Consider the following 18,327-nt stretch of genomic DNA (forward strand, 5'->3'; position numbering starts at 1 on the left):
CCAAGGGCAAACGCTTTAGAAAGGAATCGAAATGCTGCTCTAATCCAGCGATTAGCGTTTTACCATGCAAAACCCACCGTTCCTCATCTCCCAGGAGGCTTAGCACTTGGCAGAGGACCACCTGTTTAAGGCAGATCAGCCCCAGCAGGAAGCTGCACTGTCTGTGAACTCCAGGCCACAGAGTATCCTCACTCGGCGTGAGTTGACAGGGCTTAGGTTTAGGCATGGGGGTAGACAGGGACCTTCGGGCTTTACACGGCTCTAGTGGAGGAACCTCACAGCTCCGTTCATAGCCAGCAGTCGTGCATCTGAGTTCCAGGTTCAAGGACAGGCCTCTGGGCAGAGCCTCTTGGTTATTACTGCCTAAGGGTGCCACTCCCTTCCCAAACTAATTTAGTTATCTGCATTCTAAGCTGCTCAGCCAAAAGAAGCCAGCGTCTGCTGCTCAAAGGAGCCAGAACAGAGAGGGTATTTCAGAAAACCAGCTGAGAAATCATGAGGGCCATTATCTTATTGATCAAGGTCCAGCCATTTGCCAAGGTATATACACGTTTATTTAAAAAAGTTTACAGTTTTCATTATACACAACTATTAAGAGGTTATAGTCAGAGGAGGCATGTGTCCTGTTGACAGACATGCCTACTAGATCATCACAATGCAAGGAGAAAGGTGGAAGGGAGGAGACAGGGCGAGGAAAAATAAGCGATAAAAAGCTTCAGATTTCAGTTAGGGGCTGGCAGTCCCTTTTATCTTTTCAAGTATCACACAGTATGTACCAAATACAATCCATAAATAATGGCCATATCTTCCCAAGCCCACAGCCAAGATGAGTGTTAGGCTAAATTCAGAGCCCTGGCTCTTCCTCAGATGAGTGGAAAACCTGCGCATGACAGGGCCAGCTCCCCCTTCTCAAAAGGCTTCCTCCCACTCATCCCATCCCTAACAGAATCGCCGAGGTGTTCAGGGGCCAGAGAAAGCACAAACATGGATTCAGAAATCCAAAGAAATGCAGTTCGTTGCGCCCAATCAGAGATATTTGATTTCATTCAACAAGGCTGGAAGCCCAGTTGGGAAGTCGATAAAAAATCTTGCTAACTTTTTTAAATGGCTTTTACTTTTCTAAGTCACTGAAACGAGGAAGGGCCACATGCCATTTAAAATCAAACACTAGTTCCCAGAGACTTGGTGTCTAGAAACTTGACCCATAGAGGCTAGCGGAGGATCTGTCTTTCATGATTCTCAGCCATCCCAACGGGAGGCCTAACATAAAGCATGTGCTAGGCCAATGCCAACTAGGACTTCAGGGGGCCTCTGGAGAGAAAAATTCCTTTGAGACATTCCTCAGGAGCTTAGATCAGCCAACTGGCAGTCAGAACAGCTTTTGAAGTGGATGAGAAATGTTAGGTACTGGAGAGATGATATGGCAACTCCTGATAATGACCTCACTAGTATAAAATGCTGGTTGAAACTGCACAGTAACCTCAAGGAGGGTGATGAGATTGAAGACAAAGCCAAATGCCAGTGTCTAAGATGGCTACCACTGACCCTGTGCCCACAAGCCCCCGGTGCTGGGGCTTCCAGAGGGAGCCCAAAAGTGGTGGATTCAATGTTGCCAGGTTGCAACCATCTTGCTCGTTGGTGTTTGGCAAGAGCTTGAGCTCAGTTATGTGAACAGGGGCAAAGAATGGCTTGTGCTGGTAAAACACAAGGGAGGATCCAAAAACTATGGGCACTAAAAAGGGGAGGGAAACTGCCAGAAGTGGCTCTGACATGCTGCCGCTGCCACCAACCTCTAAAGCCAAGAACGTAGAGCCTCTGCCCAGGGATCTGGATGCTTTTCTGTGTTGGAAGGGCAGCCTGGAAAGGCATTTGGTGGTGAAACACCCCTGGCTCCAGACTCACGCTACCATCTATTGTTGGGGGCCTAGAATCCTTGGATTCACTGCCAGGCCTTCTTCCAGATCTTTCTGTACCTTTGTGTTTGGGCTCCTACTCCCACCTCTCCCAGACGCAGGGAGGGGACAAAAAGCGTAAGGGACTCTGTTCAACCCAGCAAAAGTCAGTTTCCCAGTGGAGAGGCAAAGCCCCACCCAGAATGTAAACATGCATGGGACCAAGGTTAGTGCCCAGACAGGACAGACTTGCACAGAACAAGAGGGCACAGTGGGATCCATGCGGCAATTACAGGAGCTTCCAGCGCTAACAGAGGAGCCTTATCCCACCTTCATCATACAGACTTAGATGGACACACACATACACTTTCTCGCTCACTCACACGTGCGCACACATACACACACACTCTCTCTCTCTGCAGCCACACTCAAATCTGCTTAACTCCTACAACCTTCCCCAGCAGGTCATTTGACAATTCTGCATCTTCGGCTCTCTGGTGCTGGGGCTCTGGTCAGAGGCGAGCCAATGTCTTATTGTAAGAGAGATGTGGGATTAGGTAAGGGGCAGAGTCATGGCACTGCTCACACACCTTCCCGAAACTGGGGTCTATTCAGTTTTTTGACAAGATCAAAAGCAATTCTTAACGGGTCATTATTTTTTTTTAGGTAATTAGAACACTATTGTTTATACAATATTGAAAAAATACAATTTTTTATTGTTTGAACTCAAATCACCACCCAGCACTTTAAGCCTACCCTAAATAGCACCTACAATAAATGTCATAGCACAAGCAAACTGCAAGTCAGCAGGTAAGCAAGTTAGACAGTGCCAGCAGAGACCCTCCCTCCCCCAAAGCAATGAGAAGACAGCGTGCTAGGTAAGAGTGAAGTACACCATTACATGTTAAATAGTTAATACTACCCTTCCAGCAAGCCACAGATGCTAGATGGATAACTCAGTACGGTTAACTAACCACAGCCCTACATCACTGCACTTTTTTTTTTTTTTTTTTTTTAAAGAAAACCTTTTGTTTCATGCCCGTAATTAACATAAAGTAAGTAAATTCTTTGTCTTTTTATTTAGGAAAATAATCATGCTAAAAGCAAGTTGTACTTTATATAGATTTTCAAACAAAAGATTGATTGTGCTTTTTGAATAAAAAAGATAGGGTATCTTCCAACCTCACTGACTTAAACCTCGTGGAATACAGCACTTCTAAACTAAAAACACACGTCAAAAAGAAAAATTAAATAATCCCAGTGGGATGCTCAAAAATCGTCTTTAGAAGGTTTTAGGATTGGCTAATTCTGCTATTATCTTATTGGCTGCGGCAAAAAAAGAATACAGAGCTGCTGTATAAAATTTCTCCAAACTCCCCTCCGAGTTCAGCAGGCAACATTCAGATTTGAAAGAAACTCTGCAGCAACCTGGACATATGGTTAGCTGAGTTGACATTTGATTAGCAGGCATTTTAAACTGATTTCCTCTTAACATACACAGGAGAGAAAACATTTTCTTCCTGCAGGGCATGTTCTACTACATCATATTTCTGAATCCCTTCTTCCTACTCGGTCACTCTCTAAAAAAAGCTGGTTTGTTTTTCCCATGTAGGATCACTCTGGGTACAAGAACCTTTATTTGTTCCAATTATTATTTGTTTTAAATTTAGGACCTGTGTTGGGTCTAAAATACCCATTTCCCACTCCCACAAGCAGATGATGACCAGGCTGCTGCCAAGAGCAGCAGAAAAAGGGAAAACCAAACCAAAACGTGAAGGCAAGTACCCAGTGCTTTGCAGTCACCACATGGGTCTTCTTCTCAAGTCTAATGGTCCATGAGCGGCTTGTCCAAGGAGGCGGCCGCCTCTTGGTAGGTGAAGATGAAATCTGCAACCCTTCTAAGCACAATACACACACACACACACCAAAAAAATAACCCCCCCAGAAACACAACCCTCACATTTAAAGCTCTTAAGTTCAGGGTAGCGGTCTCAAACTGCCAAACACTAGGATGAGGATGTGACTCTGCATGTGTTTTGGATGAGAGGAAGCATCGTCCCAGTCACTTTTCTCCTCCTGTGCTGTCCTTTCAAAAACAAGTCTGGATTATACGCTCTACCCCAAGAAAAAGAACTGCTTCAGAAAACACTTCTCCAAGTTTCTCCAACAGAACACTGTGGCTGCAGGGCCTGGTAGTGTGAAGGGCAGGAACTGACATAAAAAAATGTACTTAAAATCAGAGTCAAAAAATGGTTTTAAGTTTTAATACTCTAATTAGCTCCCTGTTTTATACTGTAACTCCACAGAAGACATAGGGCCACCTAGGATTCACAGGAAGGAGCAGCTCTGATTCTTATGTGGCTGGCTCCAATGCCCCCACAGCAGGCCTCTTCCTCCCCAAGTTTTTCCTTTCCATTTCAAAAAAGCACTATTTTATCTTCACATCCAAGAGCTGGTTGGTTTGGTTTGTTTCTTTGGAACCATCAATAAAAGAAGCGATTTTTTTCCTGTTCTTTTTACTCACATCTACCTATCAGAGCGGCTATTTCCCTTGACAGTTCAGTAGCACACAGGCTGACTTGGCCACATGGACTCATGAATGCATGCATTCAGACCGCATATTGCTACCAAATGGAATGTGGGAATATGCTATGCACCTCAGGTTGAGAAATGACCAAGAAATCAAGATCTAAAGGGTGATATATAATATATATATATCAATGCTATTATTCATAAAAACCTTGTTTAGTAATAAAAAAAATTGCTTTGTTTAAATATGAATATTATAGTCTGCTTCTCATGGTTAGGAAATAATAGTCTTTCTGAAAAGCAGGTGCCTTTTCTACTACAACTCCATATCCTGGGCCTCATCTTCGGAAAAGTCAGACATAGAGCTCTCCGATGAGCTGTCCCCGGTACCCTCTTCCTGTTCTTTCAGCGCCTCCTCCGTGGCGTATTTCTGGATGTACTCTGCATGGGGTGGGAGAAAGACAACAAGGGCAGTGAGCGGGCAGGCATGTGCTTTGGCGACCCCAAAAAGCTGGCAAGGCTGGGGAGGTTCAAACTTACCTTGAACACCGGGGGGGGACAAAGATGACAGTAATCATGATCACTACAGCTAAGGAGAATCCCATAGGGAGACTTCATTGGGACAGGGTTTCTGCATTTTGCCCCCTGAGGGAAGGGGTACTGGGAATAGCAACACAGCAGGCTCAGCTTGCAGGGGAATACGTGCGCTGCAGCACCCCAAGAACTCTTCAGGGACCGGGGAAATGGGAGCCCCACGCTTTCTTTCTACTTTCAACTCCCAGATAGTACAGGACCAGTCATGATTCCATAGTAATTTATAAGGAAATCCCTCATCATTTTTAGATCTGCAGTTATATAATTAGTCAGCCCAGGTCTATTATTTTAGGAATCGATTTTAGTCTAAACAGATCCTGCCTGTCAGGTTTTTGAAGCAGCTGGCAAAAACCATCGCTCAATGTGCTCAGGACTAAGCTGCTATATTGAGACACCACTCGGCTCTGAGTGATTTTCCCATGTATAATTTACCTGAAGGTAGATTTCCGCTGCTACAGCCGTGGTGGAACCCTAGGCTGAATAAGACTGCTGAAACTGCTTTTAAGAACTGCCGAATAAACAAACTTGTTCCTAAAAACTCTTAAGTGCATACTGTTTTCAAGTGAACAGCCTCCACACAATAGGAAAAGACAAGACAGAAACCTATTCAAAATGCAAACCACACAAAAACACACCCTTGTGGCTTTGTTTTTCCTCCTATAGTTGCAGGGACTCACTGCAATAGGAAGATAAGCTGAATGGCCAAATGGGCCTACCAGATTTGAATAACTAGCATAGGGCCTAGCTAAGAATGTTTTTATATTTTAAAGACTGTCTTAAAAAATAATAAACAGAATGTGTGATCAAGGCCACATCTGGCCAATGTGGTCCTTTACAGAAAAGGTTTGCAGACTTGAGACTTAGAGCCCTTCAAATTCATTATAACAACATTTTATGCTAATGATTTGGATGAGATTAAAGTAGCCCATGATTAGGTAGGAATTTACCTTAATTTACATTTTAGAGTGAGAGAAATGTTTATTCAAACTTTAACAATTTTATTTTTAACCTCTAATGGGTTGGCTATTTTGCGTCTTCCTTTGTAGAAGATAAATATTGACATTTTTTTTTGACACTAGAATTTGATACTATCAGCCCTCTTTAATGTATTCAAGGAAACAAATGCATATTAAGTACTTACTAGGACAAGGCCTTTGAGAGAGAGAAAGGAAGAGCAAGGTCACCAATGAGGAGGAGGAAACAGAGGAAGATAAAAGGAAGGAGCTGCTGAGTGTCACCAGAGGGAAGCAGTTACAGAAGAAAAACGGCAGCTATGGCACAGGAGAGGCCACTCCAGGGAAAGGCTTTGCTTTGTTGAAAAGTAAGTGGCTGGGATGTTTAAACACAACCTTAAGAGAGAACTATGGCCAGGCGCAGCGGCTTATGCCTGTAAACCCAGCACTTTGGGAGGCCAAGGCGGGTATATCACCTGAGGTTAGGAGTTCGAGACCAGTCTGGCCAACATGGTGAAACCCCATCTCAACAAAAAATACAAAAAACTAGCTGGATGTGATCCCAGCTACTCGGGAGGCTGAGGAAGGAGAATCACTTGGACCCAGGAGGCAGAGCCTGCAGTGAGCCGAGATCACACCACTGCACTCCAACCTAGGCGACAGGGCAAGACTCCGTCTCAGAAAAAAAAAAAAAAAAAAAAGAGTAAAGGCAAAGATGTAGATTCCACTCAGTATCAGAAAGCCCTGAATGGCAGGCAAAGATGTCACCCAGCAAAGGGTTTTGAGCAGGGAAGTGACAGCTTTAGACAGCTCCAATGGTGCCCAGTGCTACAGGCTATCCAATATTTAAACAAGTTTTCAAACATGTACTATAAGACAGCGCCAACTAAATATGAACGCTGACTGTGTTAGGTGTGTTGGGTTAGTGGTGACTTCCACACAAATGGAAATGTCCAGCAGCAGCTTGGGAGAGAAGCCAGGCCTAGACACACATTCAGAAATCATCTCCCTGGAGGGGACTGACTGAAGCTGTGAGAGGTGAAACAGCTCCTCAGGAATGAGAAAGGAAGAGAGGGAGTCCAGGGACCGAGTCCTAAGTGAATGATCACATTTAAGAAATGGAATGAGAAGTTTCCAGAAAGATGAGGGTAAAATGTAACACTTGCAGAAAGGTCCAGCAAAATGGGACTTGAGAAGAGTCCAAAGGATTGGGAAGAAATGAGGGCACAGATTAAGCAGAGGAGGGGAAAAAAACTACAGGAGTTTAAGGTGAGGACGTAAGAAGTTTGAAAATGAAAGGGAATAAACAGCATGACTCCTAACGGAGCCCACAGGAGCAGATCACTGCTTCTGAAACAGGGAGACCTCTGATGGGGTGGAGGAGGAAGACTGCATTGGGAGCGGGGGGGGGGGTGGTTGGGGGAACAAGATCACAGGTTGGTGGTGGGAGTGAGTTTGAGAAATGAGGAAGGGTGTCTCTTCTTTATTTCCCATAGTTAGGAACAAAGAAAAGATGCAGGGGGAAGGGAGAAGATATCAAGGCACAGTAGGAAGTGGGGGTGAACTCAGGTCTGATGGCCATGATTTTCTCAGATTACGAAGGAAGACAAAATGATAGCCAACATGAACATTTCCGAAGGCTAGGGGTCCGTACGCTGGAGTGAGCCATTCTAAGATAAATGTAGGCTCGGTTCTTTTTGTAAATGGGACTATAGCAGATATGTACTGAAACAGGGCTACTGCTAAATTGTTGAGACAGAATGCATATGTGAACTAGAGAAATATACTCTGCTCCAAGATATCTGTGGCTTGCAGACATTGCTAAGTGATTCCTATGTCAAAATTTTAATATAGTCTCATAACAGCACTTTATCTGGCTGAAACTGACTGCCTTTTTCTTCAAATACATGTTTGCTTAGCTATATATTTTGCTACATTAATTAGATATTAATTTGTAAAGCACTTGAGATCTAATTAATTACAGTAAATTTATTTCTGCTTTATCTCAACAACAGCTCCAAACAATACCCTATAGAGACCTTGGAGGAAGCATTAGAAAACAAATAGAAGAAAAGCTATTGTTTCACGAATAGTCCCTGTTTGCCTCATACCTGCACATTTCAGAGTGAAGATCTGCACATTCAAGCTCTGGTAAATTACTTCTACTGCCACCTCTTGCAAATGTACCTCAGAGAGGCCACACGTTTTGAGGAAGCCAACATTCTGGACTGCTATGCAGATAGGCCCATCATGTGAAAAACTGGCTAGATACTAATGCCTGCCATTGGTTAAAAACAGCAGTTATTTCACAAACTTTGAATTCCTTTGCTTCTTGGTGGAGCTTCATGTATCTAGACTTTTCACTATGAAAGTTCTGAAACATACACAGAGGTAAAATGGAAAATCCAATGAACCCAGGTGAAGCTTTAGATTTTTTTTCAAGACAGAATCTTGCTCTGTCACCCAGGCTGGAGTACAATGGCACAGTCTAGGCTCACTGCAACCTCTGCCTCCCGGTTCAGGCGACTCTCCTGCCTCAGCCTCCCGAGTAGCTGGGACTACAGGCGTGTGCCACCACACCTGGCTAATTTTTGTATTTTTAGTAGAGATGGGGTTTCACCATGTTGGCCAGGCTAGTCTCGATCTCCTGACCTTGTGATCCGCCCGCCTTGGGCTACCAAAGTGCTGGGATTACAGGCGTGAGCCACCATGGCCAGCTGTAAACTTAGCTTCATTTAAATGAAACTCATATCCCATCAGCATGTAAACTGTTTTAAGAATGGGAAAATAGGATTCTAAATCGTAAAGGATGAGCAAACTGGTGCTACCACCACCCGAGGTTGGTGAGCACTACTTCAGCCCACAGCTGTCTCTTTTTAGGCCTAAGAAAAAGTATTAGGAACTAAGTAATTTAAGAAGGACTTTTAATGACTGAAGCTCAACAGATTTAAGTTCTTTTGTCTCCAGGTTAAACTACCCACCCTCTTACCTTTAATTTTCTGCTTGTATTCTTCTGGTCGGTGGAGGTACATGGCTGCAGCATCACCATTGAGAGGATCTATGGGGTTAGGATAGGCCAACAACTGAGGCAGGAAGGACTCAAATATATTGGTAAGATCTGAAAAACCAAACAAACATGTCACACACAGGAAATGCAAGTTCACCTAAAATTCACTTGCATTCAGTAGTCAAGCTGCTTACCTTCTTAGATATTTACACAGGGATGATTCTCCATACAAGTGTGCTCTATTACATGTGACTTGTATTACATATTCAATTCAATACCAATTTAAACATTTTAAGTTTAATTTTAATTTGAAGAACGAGATAAAGATATACCTGACATTCACTTTGAAAGACAATTTTCCCAATTCTATTTCGGCTATTTCACACAGCCATTTTCTACAGCTTACAAAACCCCCCACTCTGAAAGGTATTCAAATGCTGGGTCTTAAAAGAATTGAAGACAGTTTTTTTTTTTGTTTGTTTTTTTTAAGACAGAGTCTCGCTCTGTTGCCCAGGCTGGAGTGCAGTGGCGCAATCCTGGCTCACTGCAACCTCTGCCTCTGTGTTCAAGCGATTCTCCTGCCTCAGCCTCCCAAGTAGCTGGTACTACAGGCGCCTGCCACCACGCCTGGCTAATTTTTGTATTTTTAGTAGAGATGGGGTTTCACCATGTTGGCCAGGATGGTCTCAAACTCCTAACCTCAAGTGACCTGCCAGCCTTGGCCTTCCAAAATGCTGGGATTACAGGTGTGAGCTACTGCACTCAGCCTTGAACACAATTTTATAGGACTTGACATTTAATTCAATTCTTGCAACTTCTAATGGAGGTAAATACAACCAATTTTTCGATTATTCTGGGTAATGAGGATAGGAATCTATATGGACCATATAAAACTACAAATATTCATAAGACAGATAAGCACCAATCTACTGCATTTACTTAAAAAGTTTTTTTTTTGAGAGAGGATCTCACTCTATTGCCCAAGTTGGGAGTGCACAGGTGTGATCATACCTCACTGCAACTTCAAACTCTTGGGCTCAAGCCAACCTCCCAGCCTCAGTCTTCCAAGTAAATTGGACTATAGGCATGTGCCACCATGCCCAGCTAATTTTTTTTTTTTTTTTTTTAAATAGAGACAGGGTCTCCCTGTGCTGCCCAGGCTGGTCTTGAACTCCTGGACTCAAGTGATCCTTCCATCTTGGCCTCCCCAAGTGCTGGGATTATAGAAGTGACATTTATTAACTCCTTTCTTGCCAGGCATACACAGATGATATCTACACACAGTTAGCAAACAACAAACACCCGCAGTTACCCAGTGTTTTAGAAAAGCAGGCCCCGAGAACCTGGGTATAACACAACCCACACGCCCCACAGCTCAGATATGCTGTAACTTCCACTCTCTGCTCCTCAGTGAACTGCGGCACCCCTGAGAAATGGAAGGACATGAGAATGCTTCCATGTCTCTGCCACACTCCAGCTGCTTTGTCATGTTTTATATAAAACATTCCTGTTTCTGGAGACAATGCTGAAGTATACTAAGTAGCATACAAAACTATTGGTTAATTTAGTCAGCTCTTTCAACCAATTTTGCTTTTAACAATGGGCGCTCGCCGGGCGCGGTGGCTCACGCTTGTAATCCCAGCACTTTGGGAGGCCGAGGCGGGCGGATCACGAGGTCAGGGGATCGAGACCACGGTGAAACCCCGTCTCTACTAAAAATACAAAAAATTAGCCGGGCGTGGTGGCGGGCGCCTGTAGTCCCAGCTACTTGGAGAGGCTGAGGCAGGAGAATGGCATGAACCCAGGAGGCGGAGCTTGCAGTGAGCCGAGATTGCGCCACTGCACTCCAGCCTGGGCGACAGAGCGAGACTCCGTCTCAAAAAAAAAAACAAAAACAAAAAACAACAAAAAAAAACAATGGGCGCTCCTCTGCAGTTTTTTTGTTTTTTTTTTTTGGAGACTGAGTCTGGCTCTGTCGCCCAGGCTGGAGTGCAGTGGCGTGATCTCCGCTCACTGCAGGCTCCACCCCGCCGGGGTTCATGCCATTCTCCTGCCTCAGCCTCCTGAGTAGCTGGGACTACAGGCGCCCACCGCCACGCCCGGCTAATTTTTTGTATTTTTAGTAGAGATGGGGTTTCACCGTGTTAGCCAGGATGGTCTCGATCTCCTGACCTTGTGATCCGCCCACCTTGGCCTCCCAAAGTGCTGGGATTACAGGCATGAGCCACCGTGCCTGGCTCCTCTGCAGTATTACAGATGAATGCTTTGCCAAGCCACATTGCTTGAGATTTGTGGTTCTCAGCCAGGGGTGATTTTGCTCCCCATGGAATTTGGCAATGTCTGGAGACATTTTTGGTTGTCATATCTAAGGGGTGCTACTGGCATCTGGTGGGTGAAGGCCAGGGAAGCTGCTAAACACCTACAATGCACAGGACAGCCCCACAACAAAGGATTATCTAGACCAAAATGTCAGCAGTGCTAAGGTTGAGAAACCCTGATCTAGATAAAAGGGGTAGGCAAACCTTTTTGTAAATGGTCAAATACTTTTAGGCTTTGCAGGCCACATATGGTCTCTGTCATAACTACTCGAAACACAGCTCTGCCACTGTAACACAAAAGCAACCAGAGTATAGGTCAACAAATAGATGTGGCTGTATTCCTATAAAACTACATATACAAAAACAAGTACCCAAGGTCTGCCCAACTTTGCTCTAGAAAATCTTACCTATAAGAGGTGGCTCTTATCACTGTAAGGTTAAGAAGCTCAGCAGTTAGAGAATAATCTAGAGCTGTTACTCAACGGAACTTTCTGCAGTGATAAAAATGTTTTATATGTGCCCCATCCAAATCAATAGCCACTAGCCACAACTGGCTATTGAGCACTCAAAATATGGCCAGTGTGAATAAGGAAATTAATTTTCAGTTTATTTAATTCTAATTAAGCTTAAATAACCACACATGGCTGGTAGATCCTGTATTGGACAGTGCAGGTCTAGATAATGTTGGGCTAGAAGGTCCCATGACAGCTACCACGTCCTGTTCTCACACACCAGCTATTGACACTGAGCAGCTCTGCCTTATAACAAAAGCCACAGACTTGGGGTAATTTCATCAGAGTCTATTTCACCTTCATAAGGCTGACTTCAGAACAGTCCTAAAGAGCCACTTTATAGTAAGGTTCTCACCACGAAAGAAATGCTGACACTCCTAATCAAAAAAGCAAAATAAAAATCACCTTCCTAGATAACCCCCAAACTATCTGCAGTAAGATTTTCACCGATGTTTTATTTACAATTTTTTTAAAAAGGGAAACAATTATTATGGTACAAAATCATTGAAAACTATTTGTTTTCAATGAAAAAAATGCTTATACTAGAATGCTGGGTAGAGAAAGGCCATAAAATGGTATGTTTTCTAGAATTACAACTATGTACAGTGTGTATGCATAAGACGAACATTTTAAAAAGCTACATCAAGGCAACAGGTGTGTAACTTCTACTTTTCACATTTCAAATGACATTTCTTTTGCCTTTAAAAATCAACATTTTTGGCTCACACCTGTAATCCCAGCACTTTGGGAGGCCAAGGTGGGTGGATCACATAAGGCCAGGAGTTCGAGACCAGCCTGGCCAACACGGCGAAACCCTGTCTCTACTAAAAAATACAAAAATTAGCTGGGCGTGACGGTGCGCGCCTGTAGTCCCAGCTACTTGGGAGGCTGAGGCAGAAGAATTGCTTGAACCTGGGGAGGTGGAGGTTGCAGTGAGCCAAGACTGCACCACAGTACTCCACCCTGGGCAAGTGAGTGAAACCCTGTCTCAAATAAACAAATAAAATAAAAATAGCATTTTCCTGTAAATGTGTCGTTTCTATTTTGGTATATGTTTGAAATATCCAATAAAACATGAAAAGTCTGAAAATGTTTTTATTTTCTTATCTTTATCCTTGGGTGGATGAGTTATTAAGGCAGTGGTAGAAAATGCCAAAAGGTAAGCAAATTCAGTTTTACAGGCCAGACGCAGTGGCTTACAACTGTAATCCCAACACTTTGGGGGGCTGAAATGGGCAGATCACCTGAGGTCAGGAGTTTGAGACCAGCCTGGCCAACATGGTGAAATCCCGTTTCTACTAAAAATACAAAAATTAGCTGGGTGTGGTGGCAGGTGCCTGTAATCCCAGCTACTTGGGAGGCTGAGGCAGGAGAATTGCTTGAACCCAGGAGGTGGAGTTTGCAGTGAGTCCAGATTGCGCCATTGCACTGCAGCCTGGGCAACAAGAGCAAAACTCTATCTCAAAAAAACAAAAACAAGCCGGGCGCAGTGGCCCACGCTTGTAATCCTAGCACTTTGGGAGGCCGAGGCAGGCGGATCACGAGGTCAGGAGATCGAGACTACAGTGAAACCCTGTCTCTACTAAAAATACAAAAAATTAGCCGGGCGTGGTGGTGGGCGCCTGTAGTCCCAGCTACTCGGAGAGGCTGAGGCAGGAGAATGGCGTGAACCCGGGAGGCGGAGCTTGCAGTGAGCCGAGATCGCTGCCACTGCACTCCAGCCTGGGTGACAGAGCGAGACTCCGCCTCAAAACAACAACAACAACAACAACAAAAAAACAAAAACAAAAAGCAGTAGTTTTACAATTGAATGTGATCCCAGAACAGGGAAGAGTTAAACAATAGTTACGTTAACAGTAATTATTATTATTATTATTATTATTATTATTATTATTATTTTTGAGACAGAGTCTCGCTCTGTCGCCCAGGCTGGAGTGCAGTGGCAGCGATCTCGGCTCACTGCAAGCTCCGCCTCCCGGGTTCACGCCATTCTCCTGCCTCAGCCTCTCCGAGTAGCTGGGACTACAGGCGCCCACCACCACGCCCGGCTAATTTTTTTTTTTTTTTTTTTTTTTTTTTGAGATGGAGTCTTGCTCTGTCGCCCAGGCTGGAGTGCAGTGGCGCAATCTCGGCTCACTGCAAGCTCCCCCTCCCGGGTTCACGCCATTCTCCTGACTCAGCCTCTCCGAGTAGCTGGGACTACAGGCGCCCGCCACCACGCCCGGCTAATTTTTTGTATTTTTTAGTAGAGACGGGGTTTCACCGTGGTCTCGATCTCCTGACCTCGTGATCCGCCCGCCTCGGCCTCCCAAAGTGCTGGGATTACAGGCGTGAGCCACCGCGCCCGGCCTATTATTATTATTTTTTGAGACAAAGTCTTGCTGTCACCCAGGCTGGAGTGCCGTGGCGCTCTCCACTCACTGCAAGCTCCGCCTCCCGGGTTCATGCCATTCTCCTGCCTCAGTCTCCCTAGCAGCTAGGACTACAGGCACACGCCGCCACACCCGGCTAATTTTTTTGTATTTTTAGTAGAGACGGGGTTTCACTGTGTTAGCCAGGATGGTCTCGATCTCCTGACCTCGTGATCTGCCCACCTCGGCCTCCCAAAGTGCTGGAATTACAGGAGTGAGCCATCGCGCCCGGCCCATTAACAGTAATGGCAGGTTAATGCTTACATAGTGCTTACTACAAGCAAGGCACTCTTCCATGCTCTGCATATGCACTCTTAATTTCACTACAGTCCATGAGGTAGGTACCATTTTACAGATGGAGAAATTGAGGCACACAGAGCTTAAGTATGGATCAGGAACTCAAACCTGAGCTCATCCACTATGCTGCCTCTGTTAATGGATAAGACACACACTGCCGCAACTTTCACGAAGGCACAAGCTCCCCATGTCTCTGGGTCAAAATCGCACACCATCGTTGGCAGGGAAGCTAAATCCATGGATCAGAGATGATCACCCTCCTCCCCAAAGAATCCCTCACAAGTGCAAAGAAGCATGCTAAGCAAAGGACGTTCAGGTGTTTCTGTGGCTATTCACAGAGGTGGTGTGCTTGTTTTCACGCAGCTCCACCGCAGGAGGTAACCCGCAGACACCTGCACACAGTGAACGGAAGGCTCCTCCTGCCATATTATTACAGGTGCTGCTCAAAAGGATTAGCAGCTGGATGCTATTACATAACAACGAAAACCTTTAAAAACAAAGCACAGGTTTTATGTTCTGAAGTAATGTTCAGAAGTGCTTCAGGGCTAGAGAAATATTACAGACGTGTTATAAAACTAGGAGTTTTGCGTGTCCCAGAAAGAGATTTTATACCCTTTCTTACTACTTTTAAGTTTCCTCGAGCTACCAATAAAAGGCTTTGCCTATGAATTTGTTACAAACAAATAAGAGAACCCTTAATTATTGGTTCTTCCTTCCTGTATCTACCATCTTCCTGCATTAACACATTTTTGATCCATTTTACAGATGTGCTGAGTCACACCTGTAAAACAGAAGAGCAGAAAAGGAAACACATGAGGCCCAGTTTTGGGTGAAGATGACAACTTCGGGAGGCCAGGATGGCTCTGGCCATCTTAAAGCAATGAGGCCTTCCTGCAAGTGGCTAACATAGTGATTACTCCTGAGGGTGCTTCTGAAAGGAGCATCTCTCAAATGTGCAGATGTGCAGAAAGTCTTCTTTCAAGATAAATACACTGGGCAGAGAAGACAAACTATAAATCAAGAATAAAATAAAGATACTCGTCTGTAGAAAAATAAAGAACATTTTTTCCCTAGATTTTTGTTAATAATAAAACAATAAAAATGTGTCAATAATGATAATGATAAAAATGTGTTGATAATGATAACGATAAAAACGTGTCAAAGATCTTTATCTAAAAACATTAAATTTCAACTTTTTTAAAGGAAGAGAGCCAGATACAGTTGACCTAAACCTGTACAGTACAGTCAGCCGACCCCATTTCCGGCTGTCTTAACTTTTAAAGGAAGTCCCAAGATCCCTGAGTATATGGTTTATGATGAGCAAACAGCTCTTACTTTTGCCTTAGACTCAATTAGAACCAAAATGTGGTTCATTAGCACTGACTCTTCAGTTTGATCTTATATTAATGTTAAAATTATAACACTCATATCTCAGTTTAGGCATATAATTTATATTCATATTTAATATTTAAAAACAGGCTGGGCACAGTGGCTCATGCCTGTAATCCTAGCACTTTGGGAGGCCGAGGCAGGTGGACTGCCTGAGGTCAGGAGTTCGAGACCAGCCTGGCCATCATGGCGAAACCCCGTCTCTACTAAAAATACAAAAAATTAGCCAGGTGTGGTGGCAGGCACCTGTAATCCCAGCTACTTGGGAGGCTGAGGCAGGAGAATCACTTGAACCTAGGAGGTAGAGGTTGTAGTGAGCTGAGATTGCACCACTGCACTCCAGCCTGGGCAATGGAGTGAGACTCCCAAATCATAACAACTTATCGTCAAAAGCAGCATCACTTAGTCTAGAGCAGTGGTTCTGGGCTAAGCCTAGGTCCTGCTTGTCCATCACAATTACCTATGGAGTTTTTCCAAAAACTTGCTTAGCATCCTAAGGTTGCAGCTTCATACCTACCCCAGGGCTTCTGGTTTAGGACTGGATGGGATCTGTATGTGTGTGATACAGACATCTGTGTGCAAAATGCAGTCAGGAAATACTACCTGGCCCATGATCCACTATCCCCAAAGAATAGATGGGAAGGAAAGGGCCACTTGCTCGTAGGTTCTTTTGTGCAAGAAAATGTTCGCATCTAACAGCTTGACTCTGGTTTAGTGACATTCCCTGACCCTTCCCTCTTTCTTTTCTGCACACTGCTGTTACCACTGTTATCTCTAGGCAGAGGTGTGCCAAACCACAGGCAGTCAAAAGCAGATCTGTTCTGGAGGGGAACTAAAGGGCCACTTTGGAGGATAATGGGTATTAGAGGATGGTTAGAATCATCACCTAACACAATGTGGACATCTGGCAGAGAAAATTCCATTAGGCTGAACTGTCTCCAGCAAACAGAAACCTGCCTTCTCAGTGGTGAACAACAGATGAAAAATCTAAAAGACCACAAGTCTAATCTCAGGCTTTCCACTGACTTGCTCTTTGACCTTGGGCAGGTCTCTTCCTTTCTACATCTCAATTTCTTCCCTGCAAAAGGAGAAGTATAACATTGCTATTCCTTACAGGGAAGTAACACACATTACTAAAAGTGACTATAAGATATACTTCAAACTGCACCAGAGAACTAAACTATTAATACAAATATGACATCCTCAAAGGGTAAACATTTCAGCTACCTGTATCCCTTAAAGAATATGTATTAATTAAAAAAGAGTTACACTGAAAAAAATGTACCAATTCTTAAAGTAAAATCGCCCTACTCCAGGTGACTCACAATGAGATGGTGCAGGGCTTGAAGGAGAAAACACAAGAGGGGATGAATCACACATCTCATGTTTTATTCTTGGCTATTTATGAACCAGTGACCACAAGTTATTTCTCTTTCCTCTATTTCGTTTGAAATAAATGGAAAATTTCAAGCTGGGCAAGGTGGTTCATGTCTGTAATCCTAGCATTTTGGGAGGCCAAGGCAGGAAGACTGCCTGAGCCCAGGAGTTCAAGAACAGACTGGGCAACATAGGGAGATCCCATCTCTACAAAATAATAATAATAATAATAATAATAATAATAATAATAATAATTGGGCATGGTGGCATGTGCCTGTGGGTCCAACTATTCAGAAGAGTAGGTGCTCAGTAGTTGCCGAGGTGAGAGGATTGCTCAAGTCAGGGGCAGGTGGGTGGGTCGAGGCTGCAGTATGTTGTGATGCCACTGCATACCAGCCTGGGTGACAAAGCAAGACTCTCTCTCTACCACCCCCCACTCAAAACAATTGTAATATACACTGCTTTCTTCAGGTTAAAATTCTGTGGACACCCAAACCTTGATATGCTCTGCCTCACTGGGAACCACAATTAGCACACAGGCAGTCATTTTGGAGACTTTTACCTAAATATTCATTTGTTTTTCAGACTTAATACTGAAAAATATATGCCGTAACTCAGAAACCACCACCAAGTGGTGCCAAGTGCCAAGAACCATCAAAGCCATTCTTCCGTTCTCAAACCCACCTACCCCATCCCCCTTTCTACTTCTACTACCTGTCCCCCAGAAGCCCAACATCCTGTTTGTTGAAAACAAATAACAAAAAACTTATCTGGAAAGACATCAACATCCTGCACAGCGGCTCAAATTCTGTGGCATTTGCATTTTAATTAGCTTTGTACACTCTTACCCCGGGAAGCCATCATCCTATAATTTTTTTTTTTGAGACAGAGTCTCGCTCTATCTCCCCAGGCTGGAGTGTAGTGGCACAATCACAGCTCACTGGAACCTCTGCCTTTTGGGTTCAAGCAATTCTCCTGCCTCAAGCTCCTGAGTAGCTGGAATTACAGGTGCACACCACCACGCCTGGCTAATTTTTTGTATTTTTAG

General features: G+C 44.1%; 1 protein-coding gene across 7 annotated transcripts in view; it reads right to left on the reverse strand.

The window, feature by feature from the left end:
- Positions 1–531: 531 nt before the first annotated feature.
- Positions 532–18,327, reverse strand: part of UBE2H (ubiquitin conjugating enzyme E2 H) — a 124,485-nt gene continuing 106,689 nt past the window's right edge. For all 7 annotated transcript variants that reach the window (XM_055284007.2, XM_055284009.2, XM_063641637.1 and 4 more), the window contains 2 exons: positions 8,958–9,086; positions 532–4,862 (listed from right to left, as the gene is read on the reverse strand). In XM_055284007.2, coding sequence (XP_055139982.1) covers positions 4,738–4,862; positions 8,958–9,086 — 254 coding nt within the window. In that variant the 3' untranslated portion in view covers positions 532–4,737. The remainder of the gene's footprint in view (positions 4,863–8,957; positions 9,087–18,327) is intronic.

This window comes from Symphalangus syndactylus, chromosome 6, assembly GCF_028878055.3.
Source record: "Symphalangus syndactylus isolate Jambi chromosome 6, NHGRI_mSymSyn1-v2.1_pri, whole genome shotgun sequence".
Classification (NCBI taxonomy): domain Eukaryota; kingdom Metazoa; phylum Chordata; class Mammalia; order Primates; family Hylobatidae; genus Symphalangus; species Symphalangus syndactylus.